This window comes from Pterocles gutturalis, unplaced genomic scaffold, assembly GCF_000699245.1.
Source record: "Pterocles gutturalis isolate BGI_N339 unplaced genomic scaffold, ASM69924v1 scaffold2694, whole genome shotgun sequence".
Taxonomy (NCBI): domain Eukaryota; kingdom Metazoa; phylum Chordata; class Aves; order Pterocliformes; family Pteroclidae; genus Pterocles; species Pterocles gutturalis.
Window position 1 is genome coordinate 94,379 of NW_010132967.1, and position 24,755 is coordinate 119,133.

At 35.9% G+C, this 24,755-nt stretch overlaps 1 protein-coding gene across 1 annotated transcript in view; it reads right to left on the reverse strand.

Annotated features, from left to right (window-relative positions):
* LOC104467313 (protein unc-13 homolog C-like) overlaps positions 1-24,755 on the reverse strand; it is a gene marked incomplete at its 5' end in the record, with an annotated part of 137,902 nt that overhangs the window by 49,911 nt on the left and 63,236 nt on the right. The window contains 5 exons of the mRNA XM_010081047.1: positions 4,950-5,035; positions 13,027-13,160; positions 21,599-21,727; positions 22,547-22,636; positions 24,015-24,083. Coding sequence (XP_010079349.1) covers positions 4,950-5,035; positions 13,027-13,160; positions 21,599-21,727; positions 22,547-22,636; positions 24,015-24,083 — 508 coding nt within the window. The remainder of the gene's footprint in view (positions 1-4,949; positions 5,036-13,026; positions 13,161-21,598; positions 21,728-22,546; positions 22,637-24,014; positions 24,084-24,755) is intronic.

Here is a 24,755-nt window from a genome sequence, read left to right on the forward strand (position 1 = left end):
ATTCTGTTTTAAGAAGAACTCTGTAAATTGGAGTGAAGAGAGACTTGAAATCTGCCACCAAATGGCGTGACCTTTCCCTGGGCAGCATTAGCTTTGTTTGCTTTTTCCTGTGCTGTCTCTGTGCTCAGCATCAACTCATGGACTGCCTCTTCTCTTTCAAATCACTTTATCAGTTTCTGTCATGAAAGAGGAATCTGTCAGAGAAGGTGAAAGATGATATCTGCCTATGCACTGAGGACAACAGATTGAAAAAGCAAACCTATGCTAAATGCATAAAAAGGTGTAATTCCTTTCTTGTTCTGTTTTTATAAGGACTGACACTTCCAAATCTTAGCTCTGCAGGATGGAGACTGTCTATCGCTGTATTTACACAGCAGCTAATTAATCTCTGGCCTGATCCTGGTCTTGACTTCTGGCCTCTACCAGAATTAGATTATCATAATAACAGCAATTAGAATGTTCTCTTTCTAACATATTGGATAGCTTCGGACATTTTGTCTGACCTATTCAATAGCTAGAGATATAAAAGATCTGAAAAAGACATTTCTGAGGTCACTGAATGAAAAAGATATTTTTGTAATTATGTGTCTTATTTCAGCTCATTACTCTCCATCATCTTTTAACCTTTGCATCTTCATACTTGGAAATGACAAGATTTCTTACCATATGAAGTCAGTAACAAATCACTTGCACTGCTGGTGAAATTCTTTCTGTTTGTACCATAAATACAGAATAATTTGAGGACCAAACAGTACAAAAATACTAATATCCTACAAACTCAAATGCCAAACAGCAATATATAAACTATCATGCAAATCACTGTTGCTTCACTAATAACCCACAAAAAAAAGAAGGTCCAAATCTAATGGAGTCAGTTTTCAAAGAGAAACATGTGATACCTTCTCCATGTGAAATCTATGCATGAAAATAATCTCAAGCTCCTTAGATCAGAAAAAAATTAGAACTGGCGTGGACTTAATTTATTAAAGTTTGCATAAAACTTCTAATACTATGAGAAAGCTAGACTTTGTTATTAATTTAAAATGGAAGAAAATCTAGAGTGAAATGATGACCTCAATACCAGATTTCCATACGGTTTCATTTGCAAGGAAGGCATGTCAGCTTGGCACAGTGTAGCCCTGGTCTCAGCAGCTGTGGAGACTTGAACTGTGCTTTGGGTTGTCCTTTCTCCCTCACCCCAAAAGCGAGCTGTTTCCTCTGACAGCAGCCATCTACCCTGTCACGTGCAAATACGCTGCCTTGGTATTCCTAGAGACAGGCAGCCGCTGTACTCTGCTCTAGCAAAAGGCTGCTGCGGTGGAAGCTGCTGTTCCCTGTCTTCTCCATGTCATGAGAGCCGCCTCCTCACTAGACTGTCCTGGGCAAGAATCACAGGAGAAGACAGGCAGAGGGGTGTAAGGAGTGCTGGAGCCTGGCTCTCAGGGCCTGTGGGCTCCTATTGCAAAGGCAGCAGCTCTCCCCAGCAGCAGCGGCAGCTCCACACGTCCCCGAGCAGACACAGGAGGCATTCAGCTGTACGGGGAGAGGACGTACCTGGAACAGCCATTCTGAACTGCTCTCAGGGAAAAGGAATGTAACCGGATGTTCCAGTATCAGTCTTCTGTCAGAGAATGGAGTTATGACACACTCACTTCCTGAATTTAAGCTGATGGGAGTGGCTGGATATATTTGGGAATGTATTAGATGGGAAAAAGCAGAAACAGGATCTTGGACGAACTAATTTAATTTTTTATCACACAGGCAATACTTTTGCAAATGACGTTGGACTATATTGTTGCTTCTTGATTGGATGCAGAAAGGAATCAACTTTAAAACACAAAAGATGCTGCTTCAGGAGATTAATACGAAATTGAATCAGGCAAAGATTGCAATCACAGCCCTGGACACTGCAGATGAACAGACGGTAGCCTATGTTAATAGCTTGGAAGGCGAGACTGGCACAGCAGAATGCAATGCATTATAATGAGCTCGGTTAAAACCATGAGGATCGAGTGTGACCATACTTAAGAGCTTGCTCCTCATCTTGGAGAACCTGAAGCAAAAAAATTTATTGCCAGTAACAACTGGAGAATCAAACTCAGTTTGCAGAATATCCATGGAATTAATGATTTTAAAAAAAAGCAAAGCTGGAGAGAGAAACAGCATGCTGATCAATATTTTGTGATTAGATTTATTGAGGTTCCTGTTTAGGAGTGAAACTATAGAAGGTGAAATTATGTATATTTACAATAATTTATAATTAATTTAAATTTATTTTAATTATTTTTCAAACACATGAACCATTTCACTACCGATTCTGGGAGTGACTTAGAATTTCTAACAACAAAAATGGCATTTACTCTCCTCAGAAAGACAGTATTCACAGCAACACAGAGATAAGACCATGCACAGGGACTGGTTTGGAATGGGCAGAGAAAGTCAAGTGCCTCCTAATAAGTCCTCTATAGCTCTCTGTAGAACTAGGTTATTAATGTTAATATTTGTTTTAAAGTCCTGATCCACCCCGACCGTCCACTCTTCATATAGTGTATAATTAACTCTTCGCCAAGAGTTCTTCCTGCTCTGCTCTTTACCGCCAAGAAACAAACCATGGCTTGATCTGAAGCTGCCTTTTGAGTGATCAGTACGCTCTACTTAGCAAATAGAGTGAATGATCTTTCGTGAATTATCTTTCATGATTTATATTGTTGCAGTAGGGAATGTTCATAGCTCAGTGGTTAAAACACTACAAGCACTGGAGTGCTCAGGGATGTTTGTGTGCAGAGTATAACTATATATTCAACGTTACAAAAGCATGACAATATAATGGCTATTAGAAATTCTTATTAATCCATGCTAGCTCTCTATAAGTGCAATCACAACATCGAGCTGCTGAACAGCCATCTTCAGATACCTGTTCCCGATTTACAGCCTCTCCAGATACAAGGTTGTTCTCACTGATGAAACCAGGAATCTGTTCTAACCCAGAACAGTGTCTTTCATTTGGTCCTCATGCCTCTCAGCTCTTGGTATCTTTTGACTTCATTGATCACCCTCAAAGGATGATCGCCTGCCTGACATTAGCTTTCTCAAACTTGTACCTTTGATTCATTCTGACATGACTACAGAACATCACCTTCAAATAATAGTTTGAACATCTCCTACCCACATCTTTGATTTGATTTCTCATGTCCTCTGTTGTCATTCTACACATTATAATCGCTGCTCCTGTAATTAATTCCTTCCTTTGTTTCTTCCTTTTTCTTCTGCTGTGCTTAGTGTGCAAATTCCACATCCAGATAATATAATTAACAAAATAAAGTAACACAACAGCAGATGAACAAAAGAATTCTGCCATTAATAGCCATTCTAGTTACTTGTCTTTTCTCTCATTTTCTTTATCATCGTAAAAATTTACAGTATCATCAAAGTACTACCATGCTGATACTATCACATTAGACATTCTGGAGGAAATAATATAGAAATTAATCTTCAAATATTCCTTTTTTTATCCTTTATGCCGCTTGAGCTGCATTGTTTTTTTTAAATCCAAACTGACACTTATTTTCACCACTGACAGACTTCTCTATAGTTAGTAGCAGGCTTGACTGCAGACAGTGGGAGTTTTGCTTACCTAAAAATCACAAATAGATATTCCTGCTACTGTGGAAGTGAAAAAAAAAAATTAGCTAGCACTATAAATCCTTTCTTGCTCTAAATAACAACTTTTTATAACAAGATGAGAAAAAATTTGTTTTGTTTTTATAATACCTGTCACATTATGTTGGGGTTAACCATGAGATTATAAACTGCACTGACTGCTTTACAGTTGCTTTCTGACATACTTTTTCTTTACTTTTTATTTATTTTAACTTTTTTTTTTCCTTCTGGAAAGAAACTCTGTAAAGATTGTACATTTACAAGACCAATAGAATGCATTTTATTATGTATCTTTCAATGCTAAAAACTAGTTTACTGATCAAATTCAGATTTGATCCATTTAGTTTCCAATTCATCTTAGCTACACTCTTGATGGAAACTAAGATCCTCTTGTATTTCTCTCGCATTTAATCCTGAAATCTGCTTAATAGGTAAAGAAAATTAGTGAAGTTCAGCTAATGCCATTAGTTTTTTGTTCTGCAAAAATAAATACTAGTTAGGGAGACTTTGATGAACTTATTTTCACGAGGCACGATTTTAATAATGTTCTAGAAGTCTGTGTGAATACATGTATATGGACCACCAATATTTCTACCATTAATTAAGACTATTTTCTTAATTCCTTCTCATCAATATTTTTTAAAAAGATTCATGCAGGTATTTTCACTTGGTTTTCTGCAATAACAGTATTTTAATGGGTGTGTTTGAAACCATTAGTTGGAGATTACCTGCTACAGAAAAAAAAAGTATATTTTTTCCTATGGTTAACCACAGTGCTATCTTAAACAATAAAAAGAATCTGCATTTGATTCTGCTGGAAATAGAATGAATACAACCTGCCTTTTAAACACAAAAAGGCTTAATTATCTGTGTTTTCTCCATAACTTAATTCTGTAAACGTTTCCTATGGGCAAGTTATCAATTTTCATCTAGTAAGAAAATACGGAATGCCTACAATGCTCTCTAGCAAGCATACTCGTGGTTCTTTGGACACTGATTTAGGTGATACAAAACAGCATTTCAGGTTACACTTCTTTTGTTGATTTTGTCCGATTTAGGTAATACAGAACAGCATTTCAGGTTACACTTCTTTTGTTTCTGTCTTCCACAGATAATATAGTTGCAGTGCAATGATTTCCTTCCCTTACAATGCTCCTTTTTCACTAACCTATGAAACATCTTAAACGAGTACGTGAGAAAACCCACATAAATTGGATGCCAGGTGTGATTTGCAGTGGCAATCAGTCTTAGTGAACTCTCTAGTGTAATTAATAGTTTGTTCTAATTACCTTCCAGAGCATATTTCATGTCCTGGGCAAGCAGAGTCCACATGATTTCTGCACTGATTTTTCCCATGTTCAGCTCTTGAGGAAACCTGCAATCAATCAGAGTACATCAGTTCACCTGCTGCTAGAAATTATCCTTACAGCTGCACAGAAAAGGAAAATATTTGCACAAAACAATCCCCCTAGTATGCACTTACTGTATTTTGTGTTTTGTACAATTATATGAACCATCCATTCTTCAAATAAAAACTTTCCTTAGTCTAATGTCAGGGCCCTAAGTAATTAGTTGAATGTTGCACCAATACCCTCACATGACATTGTAACCAAGAAACATCCATCTATACTGCAGATAACTCCTCAACTTCAGATAAATCAGATGGCTTATGAAAAACCTGAAAGAGTTAGCACAGATATTTAGCAGCTACAGGTGTTCCTTAATTCCCTTGTTACACTGGAAAACAGTGAAGTTGTCTGTGAAGCTATACTGGTCTATGCTGGTTGAATACAATTCACTGTTTGAAGACTTTCACCCTGAAGTGTTGATAAAACAATAAAGAATATAAAAGGTAGACAAATGCTTGCTTTTGATTAAAACTTTCAGTTTTGGTCTTATGATTCATGTCATCTTGGAAAAATAGTCCTTTTTAGATGTTTTTTTTTCCTGTTATCAAGTATTTGTCCAAAACTTTTTCATAGATCCCATCTGCTTCTTATTCTATGTAAAAAAAAAAAAAAAAAACTTTAATCCTTCAGTCACCATCTTTGCTGTTAGTTACTAGCAAAAGCTGACATTTTAGTGACAGCCACTGCATGTTTCACATCATATTCAAAAGGGGAGCTATTTGCCTGTCCTTTTTTTTTTAAAAAAAACAAAAAAAAGAAGTCTGTCCTGGTGTGGGACTATCATTAATACGAGCAGTTCTCAGGGCACAGAAGCAGACCAAAGCTGGTCATGCAGCTAAAGAGCCTGAAGAGAGGCATTTAAAAACACCCCTGGAACGTATTAAAAAATCCCAAACTTTGAGATCTCTACAGATAAAAAAATCCCTGAGATCCAAATGACCTCCTAATTTCTTATTCAAATCAAACAATCACTTATGTATTTTTAATATAAACCCAAAAGAAATCCATTGAAATAGGCATTTTTAAACGTCAAATTATCCACAAAAGTCTCAATTATCCACTTCATTTCCATTTGACAGAGTTCTTATGCAAGTGTGGGCATACTAAAATAGATCTCAAGAAAATAAGCTAAACTCTTATAGAATTTCAAATAGGCAAAATTTTTACATACTTTGTTAAAAGTAGCACAAACAGAAGCTTCCTTCCACACGTCTTCCAAATGTGTCACAAGTGAGGTTCTTCATTCAGTTAAACCCCACAGTATCTGCCAGTAAAGCTGGTTCAGCTTCACTAATTGTGGGAGATGTAGCACCTTCCAAGCAGATGATGTTTTAGATATTTCTTATACCACATCCCAGATCTTGTGTTGATGGGCATGGAAAAAAAGTCCGTTGACCTCCGTGCTGCTGATAATGCAAGATATCTTTCTCTTTCATTCATATCTTTTCATTACTGTTAGGACTTAAGGTGCAAGCCAGTGATAGTAAATCTCATGAGACACCACGATCTGCATCTTCAGCACTGTGTCACACAGGCGGTGACTTTGCAGGTCTTATTTAGAGGAGCAGCGTTACTGATGGCAACACAAGTGTGACTAGGGCAGGCTTAGACTGTGCTTGAAATCTAACGTCAAACATAAATCAGCATCTCTATGGTAAGTACAAATGCCAATACAAATTGGTCCTACCAGAGCAAGTAGAGAAACCAACTGTAAAATGACAAGCGTGACAGGAATGTTCCATTTACCTTCACCAGCAGGACTGTCTGTGTGAACAATGTGGGAAATGTCTGTATAATTTCCATGACTATTATGTTCATTTTTGTTGATTTGGTTGTTACGAAGAAATCTGTCATGAAGTGGCAAGCTGGTTAACCCCTGCAGAACATTTTCCAGTCTTTATTTTTCTAGGAAAGAATGCTTCTAGTGGCTTACCATCTGCCAGGAGTTACTGGACAATATTGGCAATTTGCACAGTATACTTCTAGTCTCTGTTGCTTGCTGGGTGGTTCATACCTTATCTAAGGGGAAAGCTGAAAACTGTGTCGTGTCTACTTAACAATTTATATTAACATACCTGTTTTTAATGTCACTAACTTTTGCTATGTATTTTAAACAATCTGCTCCATTGTTATAATACCATTTATGGGTTTGGTTAAGAATCTAAGGGTGCACGCACAACTTGAGACTGCAGAACACTGAAGACTTTTTGTATTTATGTACTATATACAAGTGTGAGCCCTTTTTCCTGTGGTGAAGTGTAATTGTTATGGCTATGGTGTGCACCACGCCTGCCACAATTTTCCTCATAGATGGCTTTATGCATGAGTAGTCATGTTTAATGTGGTTACTCATGTTTCTAAGACTACTCATGTAATAATAATATAGAATTTATTATTTGCAGTATAGTAGCACTTAGAGGCTTCTAGTAGGTTTAAGAAATACCTATCCAGGAACTTTCTAAAACTCATGCCAGTTTCCATATGTACAACAATCAGCCTGATGGGTATTACGCAGCTGTCATAGTTATGGGTATTATGTGAGCAGCTAACAAAGCTTAACACACAACAGAAGCATACAAAATTTTCCATGCACTAAAGATAAGTGGTAACAGCAACAGACTTATTAAAGGAAGTGATAATGAAAGGTCCAATTCTAAAGCACCTATGTAAGTAAGGAATTTTTTTCATCATTTGTATTTTATCACTTTATTTTTAGGTAAAAAGACTACTCTTCTGCAAACTATTTCAGAATTCAGTCCCTAAGCAGGAAAATATTGGAGAAATTTGTCACGCAAACCTTTGTAAAAGCCAGACATTTTGAGTGAAGCAAGAGGATGATTAGGAGAGTGCTCTATTAGTCACTTTGTTTCCTCTTGCTACAATTATTTCTGTCTGATAGGCCATAATTTTCCCAATTTCTCTGTCATTCTTAGAGCAATCCAATAAAATCTCAGTTTATCCAAAACATTGCTATTAAAATCACATTCCTCACTTGCATGACAGTCTCTAATCCTCAACCCATATGTCAACCACACAATACTATTTGGTGAAACTTCTTAATAAACAGAACATGCAAGGTTTTTGTGGAAAATAAATTAACCATTAGGTTGCCCGTACCTGATAATTTCCATGTATTTCCAAAAATACTAAATTGCATATAAAAGGTAGCCACTTATGAAAGTCTCTCTATTGATTTTAATTAAGCAAAAATTTAATGAAAACTGTTTAAATTGGCCACTTTTAACAAAGTGCTATGTCTAAAATCACAGATCAATGGAATGACATTGAACTCATCTTGAAAGAAAATGAGAACAATCAATGTATGAAGCAAAACATAAATAAATCTAAAAGCATTTATCCTAGATAGTACTGCATGTCTCTAGTTCAATCCTAAACTAAAAAATTCCCATAATGACAATTAAAAATGTTTTTTCTTAATTTGTACAGTCAAATCTGCAGTCTGCTACATTTTAAGACTATTGAAGTCCCTGAACCTCAGAAGCACATTCCCAGAATAGCTCATTTTCCATACTTGGTGGGTTCAGTCTCATTCAGATGCTAAAAAGAGTGTGGTCCTGGTGTATGAATACACTCATTTTTGGGCTGCGCATGCAGCAACAGGTGATTGCACTACCTGTGGAGTGCTGGGCACGGTCACTGCTTCACTAATTCTTAAGACAAAAGTTCTGAGTTTAGAAAATATATATTCTGGTTAAACCAGGAGCAAAGAGTTCATTTATTGTCACTTTTTATGCTCTATCTTCCAACTATCCAAAGTTTTTATTTTTAACCAAAGCAATTGTTCCTTTTCCTGAAGAAAAAAGATAACGGACAAAAGAGATACCTTATACAGTCTATATAACTGATCTGGTCTTAAAGTGTACAATACATTGCTACACGAGAGAAGAACAGTGGGTCTTGTGAAAGAACAGAATACCACTTTGTTAAACAGGATAACGCTCACAAATTCAATAAAATAAGTGATATTTATATGCTTCCATAGAAAAAAGTGTAATTGGTAATTGGGAATACCACCGAATCAAGACACCAAACACATCAGATACACTTTCCATTATCAAAGAAACATTTTAGAGTTAACCTGACATAGTCTAATTCATGGTATAGTTTATCTGATTGTTTTAACTTCCTTCCATGCTCTTGGTTTTTAGTTGTTTGGGTTTGTTTTTTTTCTGCACTCATGTATATTTCATAACTCACCCATAGGTTACAGTTATGCTGTTTCTTCAATATTAGTTACTGTCCTTGACTTCACGGATTTATTAAACATTCTGGCTCCTGAAGAATCAGGAAATCTGCTGCAGCAGATTTCATGTGCCAATTCTTTCCACACTGTGGAATGGGGAGGGAGTGTGCAAGGATTGCTTTTACAGCACTTCTGGTAATTGCCATTTCCAAACACTCACAGTATCATTTGCCGTTCTGCATCGGCACCAGCATTCTTCAGTTAGGTTCCTTGTCCTGTGTTATACTCCTCTCATGCTGTGTTATACTTCTTTAATTTCTGAATGTCTAGATCATATTTCAACTAAATACCCATGTTCACTGCAAATAGAACTCAGTGCCATTGTATTCATTTTTTTCTTTTCTCTCTTTTATTTCCTTTTGCAATGCTTAATCTATCTTGACTTTTTGAAGTTTAAGCTAATACTTTCTGACTTCCAAAATTTAACTTTGCTAATCATATCACTTTTTTTCCATCTCTTGTAGGCTCTGGTTTTCACCCTATCATTATTTATGAGTTAGTTGTTCACTATGTCTTCTTTAAGAACGTAGTGCTGACACTGCTCCAAGTTCTTATCTCTAATTGCAATTTCAAGTTCCTAACAGATTTTGCAAAACTGTTTCACATTTGAGTATTTTCACTAAGTATCTTTGATCCGCTCTTCTGAAACACCACTTATGCTTTCTTCACCCAAGTAATGAATGGTATCACTTCTTGGTTCTTCAGTGATTCAGATAATTTTGTGGGTATCTGACCCTGGTAATCGCAGACAACATTAATAGCATTTGTTCTTCAATGGTAGCTACAATTTTTATTTTCCTTTCAAAATGTGATTTTTAGCTATTTAGATAGAGATGAAAAATTTCAAGGCCTAGCTAAGCCAGTACTTCAATATGCTCTGCAGGAGTCATTAAAACACAGTACTAAAAAATACTATAGCAGAACATAAGATTATGAAACACAGTGTTCACAGAGGAAAGAAAACAGATCCTTTCATTGCAAAGATGCAAGGATCAGTAAAAAACAAATTTAAAAGTCCCCCCAGAGCTGTCATGTTTCTTGAGTTTGTATTACACCACACATGACTATTCTGAGTACACAAGCTATACAACTAAATGGAAAGCTTTTTGCTCAAGATGTGCAGAAGCACAAAGTTTAGATCTTGATCTCCAAATGCATAAGCATATTTCAGTTCAAGATTTTGTTCTTGATTTGTTGTTCTTTTAATTGAACGGATATTTTGTTTTGATAGCAATCTCTGCTGCCTCGCAGTGTGTACAATGCATATTTGACAAGTGCCGGGAAGTCCTAGATTTGCTTGGGTATGAGGTTCCAACCACATTTTACATTGTTATAACTAGTAAAATGAGAATTTTACAACTTAAAAACCAGATTTCATGTTTTTCTCTCAAACTTGTCAAGTATCTTATGTCATATAAGATCTGTAGGTTGCCCACATAACTCCCACTGCATGGTCCGGTACAGTCTTCAGTCGCTGCAATGCTCGCTGAGGCAATCATGTCCGTGTTTCATCTGGATTCATCATCTGATACAGTTCAAACTGCTCTATCACAGCATCTTTTTTTGCCTCCAAGGCAGATATAAAAATAGGGTTTCCAAAACTGGTTGAGGAGAAAAATTCTGAGGAATATCATACCAATGTGAAAACTCCTATCAGAATGCTTGGAGCTCTCTTGGGGGTCTTCAGTAACGTCATTTCTACACCAGGATTCAAATGGATGTAGGCTTGAATATTCCACTGGGACACTGCATGGCCATGTATTTCTGATAAGGAGTAATAGTTTTGCAATATTCTTATGCATTCAGCTTATATTTTCCTTTCATCCGTTTTCTTTTCTGAGGTAAGGGGCAAAAGGCTATCTGACTTTTTTCCAACAGTTTTTACATGCTGCTTTTGTGTTAAAAGAAGCTTTTCTTTTAAAAACATGTATCTAAAGGAACTCTGAACAGTTTTTCAAGTTTTCCCACCCACAGCCTCTTCATCTCTTGCTCCTAATGTCTCCTATTTCTCAAAGACACTTTATTCCCTGTGTTCACCCTTCCACTTCCAAAACGACAGTGAAAATGGGAGAGAAGTCACTCACGCATACTCTCTCCCTTAATCTGTCCCAACTCTGTCCACTCCTGATTCTCTTTTCACATCTTACACAATCACTCAGCTGTACTTTAGGGAATCTCCTAATCCCCTCAGAGGAATTCTGTTTTTATTCTTTTCCTTTCTCCCTCACATTCGCATAAGAATATAGCTAGAACAATTTTTAGGATAATTAACCACCAATCACCCTTGTTTAATTTCAATGAAAAGACTTAAATGAAACGCATGTATGTATTTGTTCCAGGTAGATGTCTTATAATAAGTATATTTGTTATACAAACACTCAGACAAAAATTGAGCTTCTATTAATAGAGGACCTTCACACTAAGTTGTACAAATGGAGTAAACAGGAAGAGTTTTCTTTCCTCTGCAGGGTAAGAACTTTTTTCTTAATAAGGTCAGTGCAGGAAATGATTAAACAAGGAGATATTAATTATCCAGGACTGAAACCATGCTTCATTTATTTAAAGGAAAGGAAGGAATCAGAAGGCAATGAAGTATCTTCCAACTTCTGGTTATTACCAGGAGGTTTCCTTGGTAAATATACTGTGGGTCCATAAAAAGTATGATACCTTTTATCAACAGACAAGCACATCTCCACATGCAGTAACTACCCTATTTTGGCCAAAAGAAACAGACTTGTTCTTGCTCGCCTTCAGACCATTCCATTCATTTCCACTGCAGACACCTCTATTGCTTAGTCATAGTACAGACGTAAATTTCCATTTTAACTTTTGCACAAGTCATCACGGCTAGAGTATGCCCAGATTTCCTACAATCTCTCTGTAAAATAGCCCCAAAGAGCTAAAAGAGCTAACATTTTTCCCTAGGGCCTCATCATGTCACATTTCAATTAGCATGACATCTGTTTCTCCAGCCTTTATATGTGAAATATGTCCCTTTGCACTCCTTCTGTATATTTCATTTTCAATACCCAGCTCTCTATCTCCTCTTTCTGTGTTTATCGATTGGTTCTCTCTTCTCTACTAGTGCACCAACCATAAGTTATTTAACTTGTCTTGGTTATTGATCGGACCTCCCTCATCTGTTACATCTTAAATTCTGAGAAGTCAACTTCTATCTCTGGTAAGTCCAGGATATTGCTCTCCATTCTATAAATTTTCAAAGTCAGTCTAGCTAGGTTTTCTCTTGAGCCAATCATAAATTTGGATAGGTTCTGTGAAGTTCATTATTCTTTTACAAATACATCCCTAAGACTCTAATAGAATGCCTAAAAATTCTCAGCATGATTTTAACACCCTGTGTGCCAAGATACTATCATACCATGAATACCATCACACTATTTCACTGAACTTTTCCTTCTGTCTATCTATTTAGTTCTCTTGCATAACATTTTGCCACTTAACTTTTTGGGATGGTTCATATACCCTGTGTTTTTACTGTTCCTCAGACAAAAGGTTCTCTTTCCATGATCAGAACATTAAGTCTTTATCAAACTAAGTCAGTGTTATATTCTTTATTTTTAAAAACCTCTAGCTAGATTACATTTAAAATACAACTACTGATTCAGGTGTATTTTCTGTCCTTATTTTAATAAATCCATGATTCTTAATTTTATGGGGAAAGTAATTACTTACTGGTTCAAGACGGGTGTATACGCTGTTTTATCTTCATCTATGATGGTCACCATCAGAGTAATAAGCTGTGCCCAGAAATCCAAATTCTTTGTTGTTGGTCCCTGTTCTTCTTTAGGAACTTCTTGTTTCTTACCCTGATAAAACAAGATGGAACATATTTTACATTAGAGGAATTAGAGAAAATATTATGCGATTTCCACTGACAGATTATTACTTGGTTGGAAAGACTGATGTTAAGAATCTTCAAAAATTTTGGATAGACTGTCTATCCGACAGAGTAGATTGCATGACAGACCGTACCTGGCTGTGGACACATATCAAAAAACATTCACAGTGCAAAGACAGCCAGGTCAGCAAAGAAGATCAATAGAGACTTGATTTTTAGTGCGTGTCCACATTTGAGTGAAATACATTATAAAATTATTTGCTGTGCTGAAACTGAGTGCAGGTAAAACTGTCTGCTGAGGCAGAACTTTTATACCCTACACAATAAATACTGAACAAATCAATGATAAGGAACATTTATTGTTTTGATTTGGGTTATACACTGAAGTTATCTGGCCTAACAGATGCTATGCTGTTTGCTCTAAATGAAGAAGTGGTTAAATTTCCCTTTATCTTTTTATAGCCAAAATAAAAAATGCTATTGCCCAAAGTATTCTGCACAGAGATTTTCCAGGGACTCATAGACTGACTGGCAGAACCACAAAGTGTGTGTTTATGACAGGCAGAGGAAAACAACACAAAGTAGGAGGGGAAAAAAATCCCTGGACCTGTAAAAATACTAGGAAAACGTACATAGGAATATCCAAAAGAGAGGCTTGTGAAGGTATTGCCTTGCCAAGGATTTAAAGCTGTGAGCAAAACCAATCTGTTATTTGATCCTTTTTTTTCCAGGGAAATGGGATTTTTGTACCCTCCTTGCAAATGAAAAGGACTGCAACCAGTTTCTCATCCAAAGCAGAGACCCTGAGGTGCCCCCTTATATTTCTGTAATAAGCATGAGGAAGGACATGACACACGGATTACCAGATGGATTACCAACATGACTCTCTAGTCATTAATCAAAAGTTGGTAAGTAAAGTAGTTTTTTATTCCTCTTGACAAAAAGCCTGCCTTTCGCACCTTTTTATATAGTTATAAGTATGTATTAATATTCACTACTTACAAAATTTTATTTAGAATTTTATACTTTTTAATCTCACTAAAATGTGCATTTACAGATAGATTTTGGCTCTACAGATTTGACTTATGAATTCTTAGTCTACAGTTTCCTAGAAGTAAAAAAAAAAAGTATTTTTCAGTTCTTCACTTGGCAGAAGGATCAGATTCCTTATCAATGTCCAATAAATAACTCCATTGCAGAGATCCGAATACAAAAAGAAACATTTTTATCTCTGTATGGACACACACATACATACACACACAATTTCTGCCACACAGAGGCATGTCTGCACATATTCTGTCTCTTCTACACAGCTGTCAGAGATAGAAAGGGGTTTTTTTCACTCAACTAGTAAGTCAGAGAAAATAAACATGCCTATTATCTTGCCAGTTTAAACATACATTCCCTGTATTTCTCATCTGTAGTCCAAATATGACCACTTCAATGCACCCCCCATCCCTCTGAACAGATACAGCACTATATTAGTGTCATAGTGAATTAATTAAATGTTATCTTAACCTCAATTAACTTTTATCTAGTAACAGCATTTAGAATGGCAGAAAGGGAATTTCAACAACACTTAATTGAAATTGTTTTTGTGGTCACTGTGGCATATTTTAGAAAAGTGTCATTAATCACGCTGTTACATACTCGGCTGATCTGCAAATGCTGTGGCTTCAGTGTCTATACAACTGAAATAAAGGTGAGGCTCAGAAGCAGTTACAACAGATGGTGTAACCAGTATCACTGGCAGTTTATATCCACACATGTAAACAAGAGTGTTTTTCAAAACAGAAATGAATATTGGAGCATTAATATCACTCATGAGAGCTTTCCCTGGTGTGCACTATACTTTTATTAAAAGATCTTGTTTCTGTATCAAAGATTTATTTTTAATATACCATTTTTTCCTCAGAAGCAAGTGTATGTTTAAGCCAAACCAACAGAAAGGCAGTTGTAGAAGACAAAGCCAGTTCACATGTAGTCCAGCATTTTATCCAAGAACTATATTTCACAGAAAAAACCTGTAATGGCATGTAGCTGAGATAGCTTTTCATGACTGTGAATGCGAATCACAGAATGTGAAATTCTTTCCTTTAATATAGATAGCAAAAAGTAATCAATTTACAAAGTACTAGTTGCACAAGGACATGCTTTCTACAAAAATTGTCTGGCAGAGAAATATATTAAAAATCAGGATGATATTTTCCAAATCCCCAAAGAAGGAATTTTTAAAATAGCCTCATATTAACAGATGTAGTTTTATGCCCCGAAATGAAAGTGTGTACTCTGCCCATGCCCAGTTGTAATTTCCATTCTTTATCCTAAAATCTAACTAATGGGTTAGAAATGCTTAGAATAATTGAAGTTGTTTTTACATTAATTGTTATTATTGCTGGCATTATTATTTGTTGTATGTGGTTTCTGGCAACAGGTGCCTCCAAAGAAGCATTATAATGAGGCAAAACAAGGTTGGAAGTTTGATTACACTGATTTGCAAACTTGCTAAACTGACAGAAAAAAGTTCCATCTTGGAATAAAAATTAACTTGAAACAGAGCTATTTTCATATAAAAAAATTCAGTGATACAAAATTTGAATACACGAAACACGCATGAGGAGTAAATGGGATTGCTTGGGTACTAATGAATATCGCTGTTTGCCTGATTCAGCTTTTAAAAATGGTACGTTTTCATCAAGTTTCTCCAAGATCACACAGCTCAGGACTGCCAGAATGGGAAAGTTTTGATCATTATACTGAAGTTCACTATTACTCATTTCCTATTACTTAGAAAAGTTTACAAAGCAATCTGTCACAATCATAGGACACATAATTAGATTTAGAATAGGAATGTATTGCTAAGGATCCTAGATTCTACCTGTTCCTTTAATTAAAATATCTTTTGTCATATAAAATCTCTTTGGTTTTGATCTCAGCTGATTCCCCTGACTTATACACAAGTTATGTTCAGTGAATTTACTCAGTGGATCATAAATCTGATTGTCAGGCATTAGATGCTATGATTCATTCTTAAATTGTGTGTCTTTTTATTAATTCTTTGTCATGGAGAATGCTGTCTTTACTGCTAATAGATAGTTCTAAGCAAACTCCCACAACAGTATATTAACACTAGTTTAAGACAGGTGAAGACTTACGTGGAACTCATAAAATAGGGTGAAATCCAAACAGCAGCCAATGCCAAGAATGACTCTGGCTTCAGTGGTGATCCCCTATCTCTCAGAAAAGAAAATCCCAAAGAGCATCATAGGACTAATGTAAAATACAATTAGATCCTCACTTTGCATTGAGCATGCTAAGCTGTTTTGGATAAAATTTCAGTCAGTTTCAGAGAAAATAAGTTCTATTTATCTTGTAGAGCTACAGTAAGTTAGAGGTGCTTGCCTTGGCAAAGCTGTCTTAATTCAGTTTTGGTCATTTTAGGAATCCAGCTCAGAGATAATCTAGTGGATGCTTCTTCATGTATCTTGTAATGTACTTCGTTACAGGATATTTCATTGTATTGAGACCATCATAATTCATTTGGAAAACTAAATAATTGCAAACACTTTATAAGTAAAGTATTTTTAAAGAGAACTCATATGCACTGAAGATTTACAAACACAGGAAATACTGTGGATTCTATGGATTTTTTTAATGCAAGATCCAAACTAGGTGGCTTATAACTGTTTGTCTTTTGCCAAAGAAAACATCAAAATCAGAAAGAGGAATTTTTCATATATGATATGCTATAAGTAAATTCTTTACTTGCACTAAATTATGTTTTTTCTCAATTTCCTTTTACTATCAATTTCCTAGCCACCTGGGTTCACATGCAAACAATGAATCATGTGGCACAGAGTCAGCAAAACCAGTTGCTGTAATTTTGATATTTTCTTAAAGGAGAAGATAAAATGTAGAGGGATTTTTCTGAGTTTAAGAAAAAAAAAAGGCTAAACTATGGACAAGCAAACATATTTTGCACTCTGGAAAACTGTCTGAGAGTGGAAAAAGCAATCTCAGGCACAGTGTGAAGCAGGATTAAAATCTACATTTGTATTACCCTGAGACAAATCTGTAAATGCTGGTCTGAGGAACATAGGGCTTTCAAGTTGTCTCATCATTGGTTTTACCAGTTTGTAGGACAAAAGTCTGGGTTTATTTTGCTTTGTTTTATTTTGTTCTGTGCAATCAATACACATCTGTATGGGTGCAACTTTGATAAATCCAATTCTATGATTTCAGAAACTGATCTGCATGAAGACTATGTCCAATGCATGCCCCGAGCCAAGTTTCAGAATGTCATATTTTCTACATAAATAATGGTAGAACGGAAGCTGAATTGGAAACCAAGGCAGTAGGCCTGATTAGTGGGAGGCTACAGACTGCAATGTTATAGACCAACTTTAGATGATGAAGTATTACTTTCAACGGTACTTCTGTATTTTTCAACTGCTCAATTAATACTGTTTAATTTGGAAGAGGTTAAGAATCATCAGGGAATATACAATAGGCATTATATATAGATAACATACACACATATAGGCATTTATCTGTATTATACATACATATTTTTTATAATTTTATATTTTTTTATACTTTTTAAAATTTTTATGTATGTAAAGAGTGAAAATTTGGCTTTACAACATTTGCTTAGAGAGGATAAAGGCAGAAACCATTTGCAGACACTCAAAATGCATTCAAAACGTGAGGGATTTCACAATTCAAATCTACTTGCTAAGGAAAGAAGAACGATGATGTTTTAGACCAGTCATGTAGAGCTCCAGCAAGGTAAATCAGAAGTTTTCTGACCCAAAGGGCAGAAGGATATTTCTCCCTAACACTGTCTCACAAGCTCTGTTTCCTAACCTAAGGACACAGCAGTCAAGACCACTCTGTCCCACGCACTTTGTCTCCTGCATATTATACTGTGACTCTGAGCTCACCGTTGCCACAGGAGAGACATCTTAAGGTTACAATAGATATCTCCATGAAAACATCAGCGCAGTGATAAAGCAGCAAAGAGAGCAAATCAACCGTGAAGTATTATCAGAACAGAGAACACAACAAAGAACAGCCTTATTTTACTTCTTCCCTCCATGGGGTGATCATAGTTTGAATGTTGTGTACAAATCTGGCCTCTCCCCTTCTCCTCATCCTGAAAATAATATAGCAGTAGTGGAAAATGCTTTCGCTACTGCCCAACTTTATTTCCCGCTTGATAATTTCGAATGTTTGGAGATCATATATCATGTTTCATGATTCAATTCTTATAGTATTTCTATAAGAAAGTAATAATCTACCAATTTTTATTGTCATTACTACTGAAGAAAAAGAGGTGCACCTTCAAAAGCAACTAACTGGCTTAGGTTCCCAAATCCCAACTGGAAAAGTGACCAGGGACTCACGGACGAGTACAGTAAAACAGAGCCAGCTCTCAAAGCACAGGCCCATCACATGCTAGTCTACAGCATCTTGTTAATACAGAAACTTTGATTCCCAAAAGCTAGGATATTATTAGTACATTATCAACCTGACCTAAGGTGCTATACCTCTAAGGAGAGATAAATCACATGGGAAGAGCACTGTGCTGTTACAGCTGTGTAACTCCCAGCTCCAGAACTCGGTAATTTGTTGCTAGCTCCTGGTCTTCTGCACCATGCTTCACTGTGACAACATACAGAGCTGAGTAACAGACAAAGAAAAGGTCTCCAAAATCAGGCAGAATTTCAACATGATTCTGTTAGGTGTCAAATATAGGGTATTGCAGTGTTTTTTTCCAGTATACTGGTGCTATCAGTCATGAAATGGTTTGTACTGATCAATCTCTTCTTCAGAGAATGGGAACAGTTTGATTTGCATTATATTGGTTTCACCCAGTGGAGAATACTGCAAAAACAATTATTGAAGGGACTTCAGTCATTGTGAGCATCAGCCAAGCTTTCATAATTTTTTGGTTTTCTTAAGAAAACAGAAACAGTGACATATTTGTAAATTGAGTCAGAAAGTCCAAGTGTTTTCCTAAACTACTTCTTCAAGGCACTATTTTTTTCAACATATGGTAGCTAGCTCTTCACTCAGATCAGTGTTAATTAAAAAGAGAAAATACTACACCTGCTGCATAAGGCATTAGGTAGTTCACCATCAGAGTGCTTTGTCTCAAAGAATGAGGACAGTAATATACGTGTCAGGAAGACTGTCGAGATGTTATGTTTTACTATCTGTAGCACTTGGGTTTTTTGTCATCAGCTGTTCTTTGTATTCTGGTATGAAACTGTAGTCTGACATTTCTGCATACCATTAGCATTTACCATACACTTCACCCCAGGAAATATTGCTGTTCCCCAGAGGCGATATTTTGCTGCAAGATATTTGCTTTATAACAGTGGTTGTCTCTCTGACACGAAGGTAGAGGGTAATAAAAAGAGGAAATGGGGATTGCTGAGCATATTTTGTGATTTCCCTGTTACTCTTCTTATAGTGATAAACTTCCTCAAACTCCATCTTAAGCACACTCAATTTCATCATTCATTGTTCTATTTTCACCCCAAAATCAGACACTTAGGCACATTCAGACATTACACGTATTTTCTAGAAGGCTGTGGCAGGCATCTGTGAGAATTTTAGGTTGTAGACGAAAGCAAATGCAGAAGGTGGTTAACGTGATTTACACACAGAGATAGTACATGTAACACGCAGGAACCTACCACCACTTCTGGCCAGATGGAAATACTACTGTTTAAGTAGACTGTCTAGGTTCCACTTTTTCATAACATCATCTGCAATATGATTCAGGCAAGAAATGAACCCTGATAAACCCCTGAGCCTGCAGTGGGCCTCGGCAGGACAACAGCTGCCGGTCCTTCCCCTGAGTAAGAGCAGGTGGTGACCTACGTATGACCTACATCCTTCTGCTCCAAAAGAAAAATTTGGAGAGATGTGTCGCTTTAAACTTGTTTCACATTCTCTACCAAACAGAAAGGCTATAATATCCCACATTTTTAAACCGTCTACTAAAATAGACAGGCTAAACTATTTTATGAATTCACAGAAAAAAGTAGTGTAAATACAGATAAGCTTTTGCAGGTATCACAGTGCTTTGCAGAAGTAAGATTACATCACTTTTTGTTTACTGAAATGGCTGCCATCTGCTGATAAACTCTGCAGACTTATGCAACACCCAGTCTAGCAACAGCTCATATTATATTTAACAGACAAGATCAAATTGTTGCCGAGTAAATGTTATCAAGAAAACAGAATAGTTTATAATGCAAATAGATGTGATATCTGAAGATGCTCCTTGTACTAATTTATACTGCAACTCAGCTTGCAATATAATCTGTTGGAGAACAAACACACACCCGAGCACTCAGAGTACGGGGTGCCTGTGGGTGCTGGTGAGAAATTCTTGCGTTCAGAGCTTGGGAGCTAGGAATACGTTTTCTCACAGAACAGGAATCCAATATTAGGAAATAAATTCTCTTTTCAGAAAAGTTGAATATATAGCATGTGCTGCCTCTCCTGAAATACAGGAATTCAATATTTTGGATTCAAGAGAAATGTGCTTTCAGATAAAATTTGATGTCTTATATCGTGTAGTATGACTGTTCTTTTCTATTATATACTACACAGCAAATGTGTATTTGCGAAACAACTTAATTTGTCCTTTTCAGGAATAGCCACTGAAATTCCATTTCTCCACTGTACCACCCAGAAGGCAAAAGTAAGGAACAAGAGGTAATGTGATAAAGCTCCTTTCAGATAGTTGTATAATTTTGCAGATACCAATTTCTTAATTTTAACATCCCTTATAGAATAAACTCTGGCCATACTATAGAAAAAGAGCAGTCTCAAGGCTTTTGCATAGCATTTGGAATACAACAAATGTTATAATTATTCTGCATTAACAGTTCAGCCTGATGGACTAATATGAAGAAATGTTATAGAACTATTCTCTGCTTTGTTTAAGCAGTTACTAGAGCTTGGATCCAAGTATGTATCAAAGGCATTAAAATATAAGGCTGGAAAGACAGTATATTATTTTCAGCAAATTATTCTTTTCTAAAGCTATTGAAGTGAAATATTATATTTTTAAAATTTCTTTTCCAATTACGGATCATAAATGTAATCAATCTAATGTCATCTTCCCTTAAGCCACTGGACATTTTTACAGGCACATCCAATGTGATGACAAATTTATGAGTCAACAGGTTCATTGTGAAACTCATCTTGTTAAACATTTCAGAATTCATAGCCATCTGTGGGTTTATTTATAATATGCTCCTTCTTACAGGAATAAAATGAAAATAACCTGAGTGCTTTGATATGAAGGAATGTTTTGTATTTGCTTACGGTAAACTAACAATAATGAACGAGCAATAGCATGAAACAAGTTCATATTGACCTTACCTGATCCACTAGCTGGGAGTAGAGATCATAGCAATTGTCAAAAATGTATCTGTAAGTTGAGTCCAGGCAGGCTCTTACACAGTCTTTCACCACAGTACTGGCTCGAGGTGGGCTCTGCAATTCAAGGACCTAATAAAATATTTAATAAATGGTAGAATGTCAGAATTAGATTGAACACAAAAAATCCAGGTGTTGCAATGAATGTAGTTCTGTAATACAGGATGAAAAGCATTGAAATATAACAGTGATAAAAATATTTAAAATTTTATTGACTTAAGGTGTTAGTTTAAAGCTGCATTAAAACACATACTTAAGCAAGTAGATTGTATCACTAAGTTTTATTTGTATGAAATTAGTCATATGAGAGAGACATATGTGCCCAAGGGTTTACAGTTTTCCATTATTTAGGGAATAATTAAACCATATCATTATGTACTTTCGTCTCAATAATATCAGCCAAATAGCTCTTCATTTTTTAAAGTAAAGGGTTCAGCTTTTTACTCCACTTTAGCATACATTAAGTTGTCTTTATATAGTGTCTAACACAGTGAAATCACATTGTTTTGTGTTTCTGTATTTTCATCCAGTAATATCAATGTGTACCATTCCATTCTAAAAATATTTCAGAACTTGATCACCTAGATATCAACATCTGGAGTGACTAAAGCAAGTAGAATTATCAGACCAATTTTGCTGTTTGACATGTGATATGATACTACTAGGAAAACATTATTCCATATGACACATGTTCCTAAGGAGTTCAACTGAGTTTGCATTAAAAGGCAACAGCATTTTTTTTTAGAGTCATTGTGCAAATAGAGGACAATACCTTCATTCGAAAAAATGTAATGCTGGTAAAACATTATTACCATTATAGTATTATTATACTATATATTATACCATTATAGTATTTTTTTTTAGAGTCATTGTGCAAATAGAGGACAATACCTTCATTCGAAAAAATGTAATGCTGGTAAGCAGGTCCACAGTTGATTTCAGATCCTGGAGTCTCTCAGAATTGCTGGCAGGAAAATTATCCTGGTGAATCAGGAGGAGAAGAGTCAAGTGAAACGAGAGTTACAGGTAAGATTCTTGAACAGCTAGGAAAAAAAACCCTCTAGAAAAACAAAGATGCTTCTTTGAAGAATTAGAAATGTTACCTGAATTCTGCCTGTGAGGAAGTCAGTGATGTGTATCCCTTTGACATGAACAGGAACACTTCTGATAATGTTCTTGTTTTTGTAGTATGAATTACTTAAAATATTGTAACATTTCCAAAACATGAATGGAGCAAAAAAATAGTACAAAAAGACTGGAAAATGTTGCTAATTAAAATAATTTATGGTTTCTCAATGGTAGACAAGCAACTTGTAAGCATAAATGCACTGGTAAATTTAATGAAGAAATACTATATGAAATTTTTGTTATAATCTCTAGGTTAACAGGAAGACTGATGGGAAGTAGTGTTATTTAAATGGCTTCATACTAATGGAACATCAGCCAAATATCGTCATGCTCCAACATTATCTGGATAACATTCTTCAAAATTAAAAAATCCTAGGGTGAATACTGCTGCATGAAGGATATAGTCTTAAAAACTGAGTATGTGCAACTTCTGCTGCCTCTGGTGCCTCGGGGTTCTTTTAAATATTTGCTTTCTCCTTCAGTTTCGGAAAGCAGGTCAGATGAACAGAGAAATTCCTGTGGTGGAGGCTGCCATTCCTAGAAGCCGGACGTAGAGCCATAGCTAATGGAGACCTAATTGCTTATGTATTATCCAAAAGTTTCACGAAACAGTGGAATAGAGAGGAGAGGGAGTTCAGAACAGTATGATAACTGGCAGGTATTCAGTGCATGTGCTTTCCTGAAAGGCTGGGTTTGGAGGATACCTCAGTGGAAAGAGCTTCTATGAGGCATAAATGAAACAAGAATCCCTATCCTGTAGAAAAATGAGGACTCAAGTCTCTTTCAACATTCCTAGGATCTTAGCACAGAAGTCGTAGCAAAGAGGTCAGCCTTCCAGAATAAATAGATCAGTAACAGCAATTTGCACTACATGCGTCAGTGAAGGTAATTCTCAAATGAATTAACTTAATCAAGTTATGGATTAATTTAACCGAAGTTGTTGAATCCTACTCTTTTTCTTGAATGTCTGTTCATCCCTTGACCCTTTCTTAGCTTTGGAAAGAAAAGAATAACTTTTTTCAAATTGGAAAAATATTGTTGTTAAACTGCTTAAATTCTGTAAGTTTTTATTCCAAAGGATTTGGGGTCTCATGTCAACACTCAATATTTTCAGCCTCTATGCCACAAGAGGGATTAAACTCTAAAATTTCTTTAAGCATATAAAGCGCACAGGGATATTTACATGAAAACACATTTGGATTTTCCTCTAGATGGAATATGTTGCACATACCCTGTATTTAGATAAATCAATCCTCAGAGAATTGTGCAGTTGATCCAGCAGTTTTATGAACTTTTCCCTCTATAAAAAGAAAACAAGAATATGTTACATAAGAATTTGCAGGTTCCTGTAATTGGCAGGTTTTTAGAAAGCCGGTTTCCATTCTTAACTTATTTGAAAAACGTATTGTTTTCCATTGCTCCATATAAAAGTGCTGGTCTGAGATATCTGTGCTTCAAGTCCAGGCAACGTCTCTTTTATCACTTTATTTTCCCTTTCAATCCTATATTGTGATTTACCTGGTATGCATTCAATACCGTGCAGCTGTGCAATGCATTACTGAGTGACATACTTTTGCAACATTTTCCTTTCTTAATGACTGATGCATTGTTAAATAACTCAAAATATCTAGAAATTGAAAAGCATTGCCTGATGTTGCTGACCAGAAATGCAATACAGCATCAATTCAGTATGAAGTCCAAAGTTTTTAGTTGTGATAGCATGGCTTATTAAAACAGATAAGCTTGCTAAATTTTTATATTTGCCTTGTAAATACTACAATGCTCATTTACAGCAGAATTTGGTGTAAAAGTATGATAGAAAATTATACTTCAGGAACAGTGGCTTTTGTAAGAAAAAGCTAAGTAATACTATGCAGTTATAGTTTTCCCTTTCAAATGTGGACATTAACTTATTATCTTGATAGATGAAGGTGCAGTGAAAACATTTTGCTGTGAGATACCCAACTGAGTT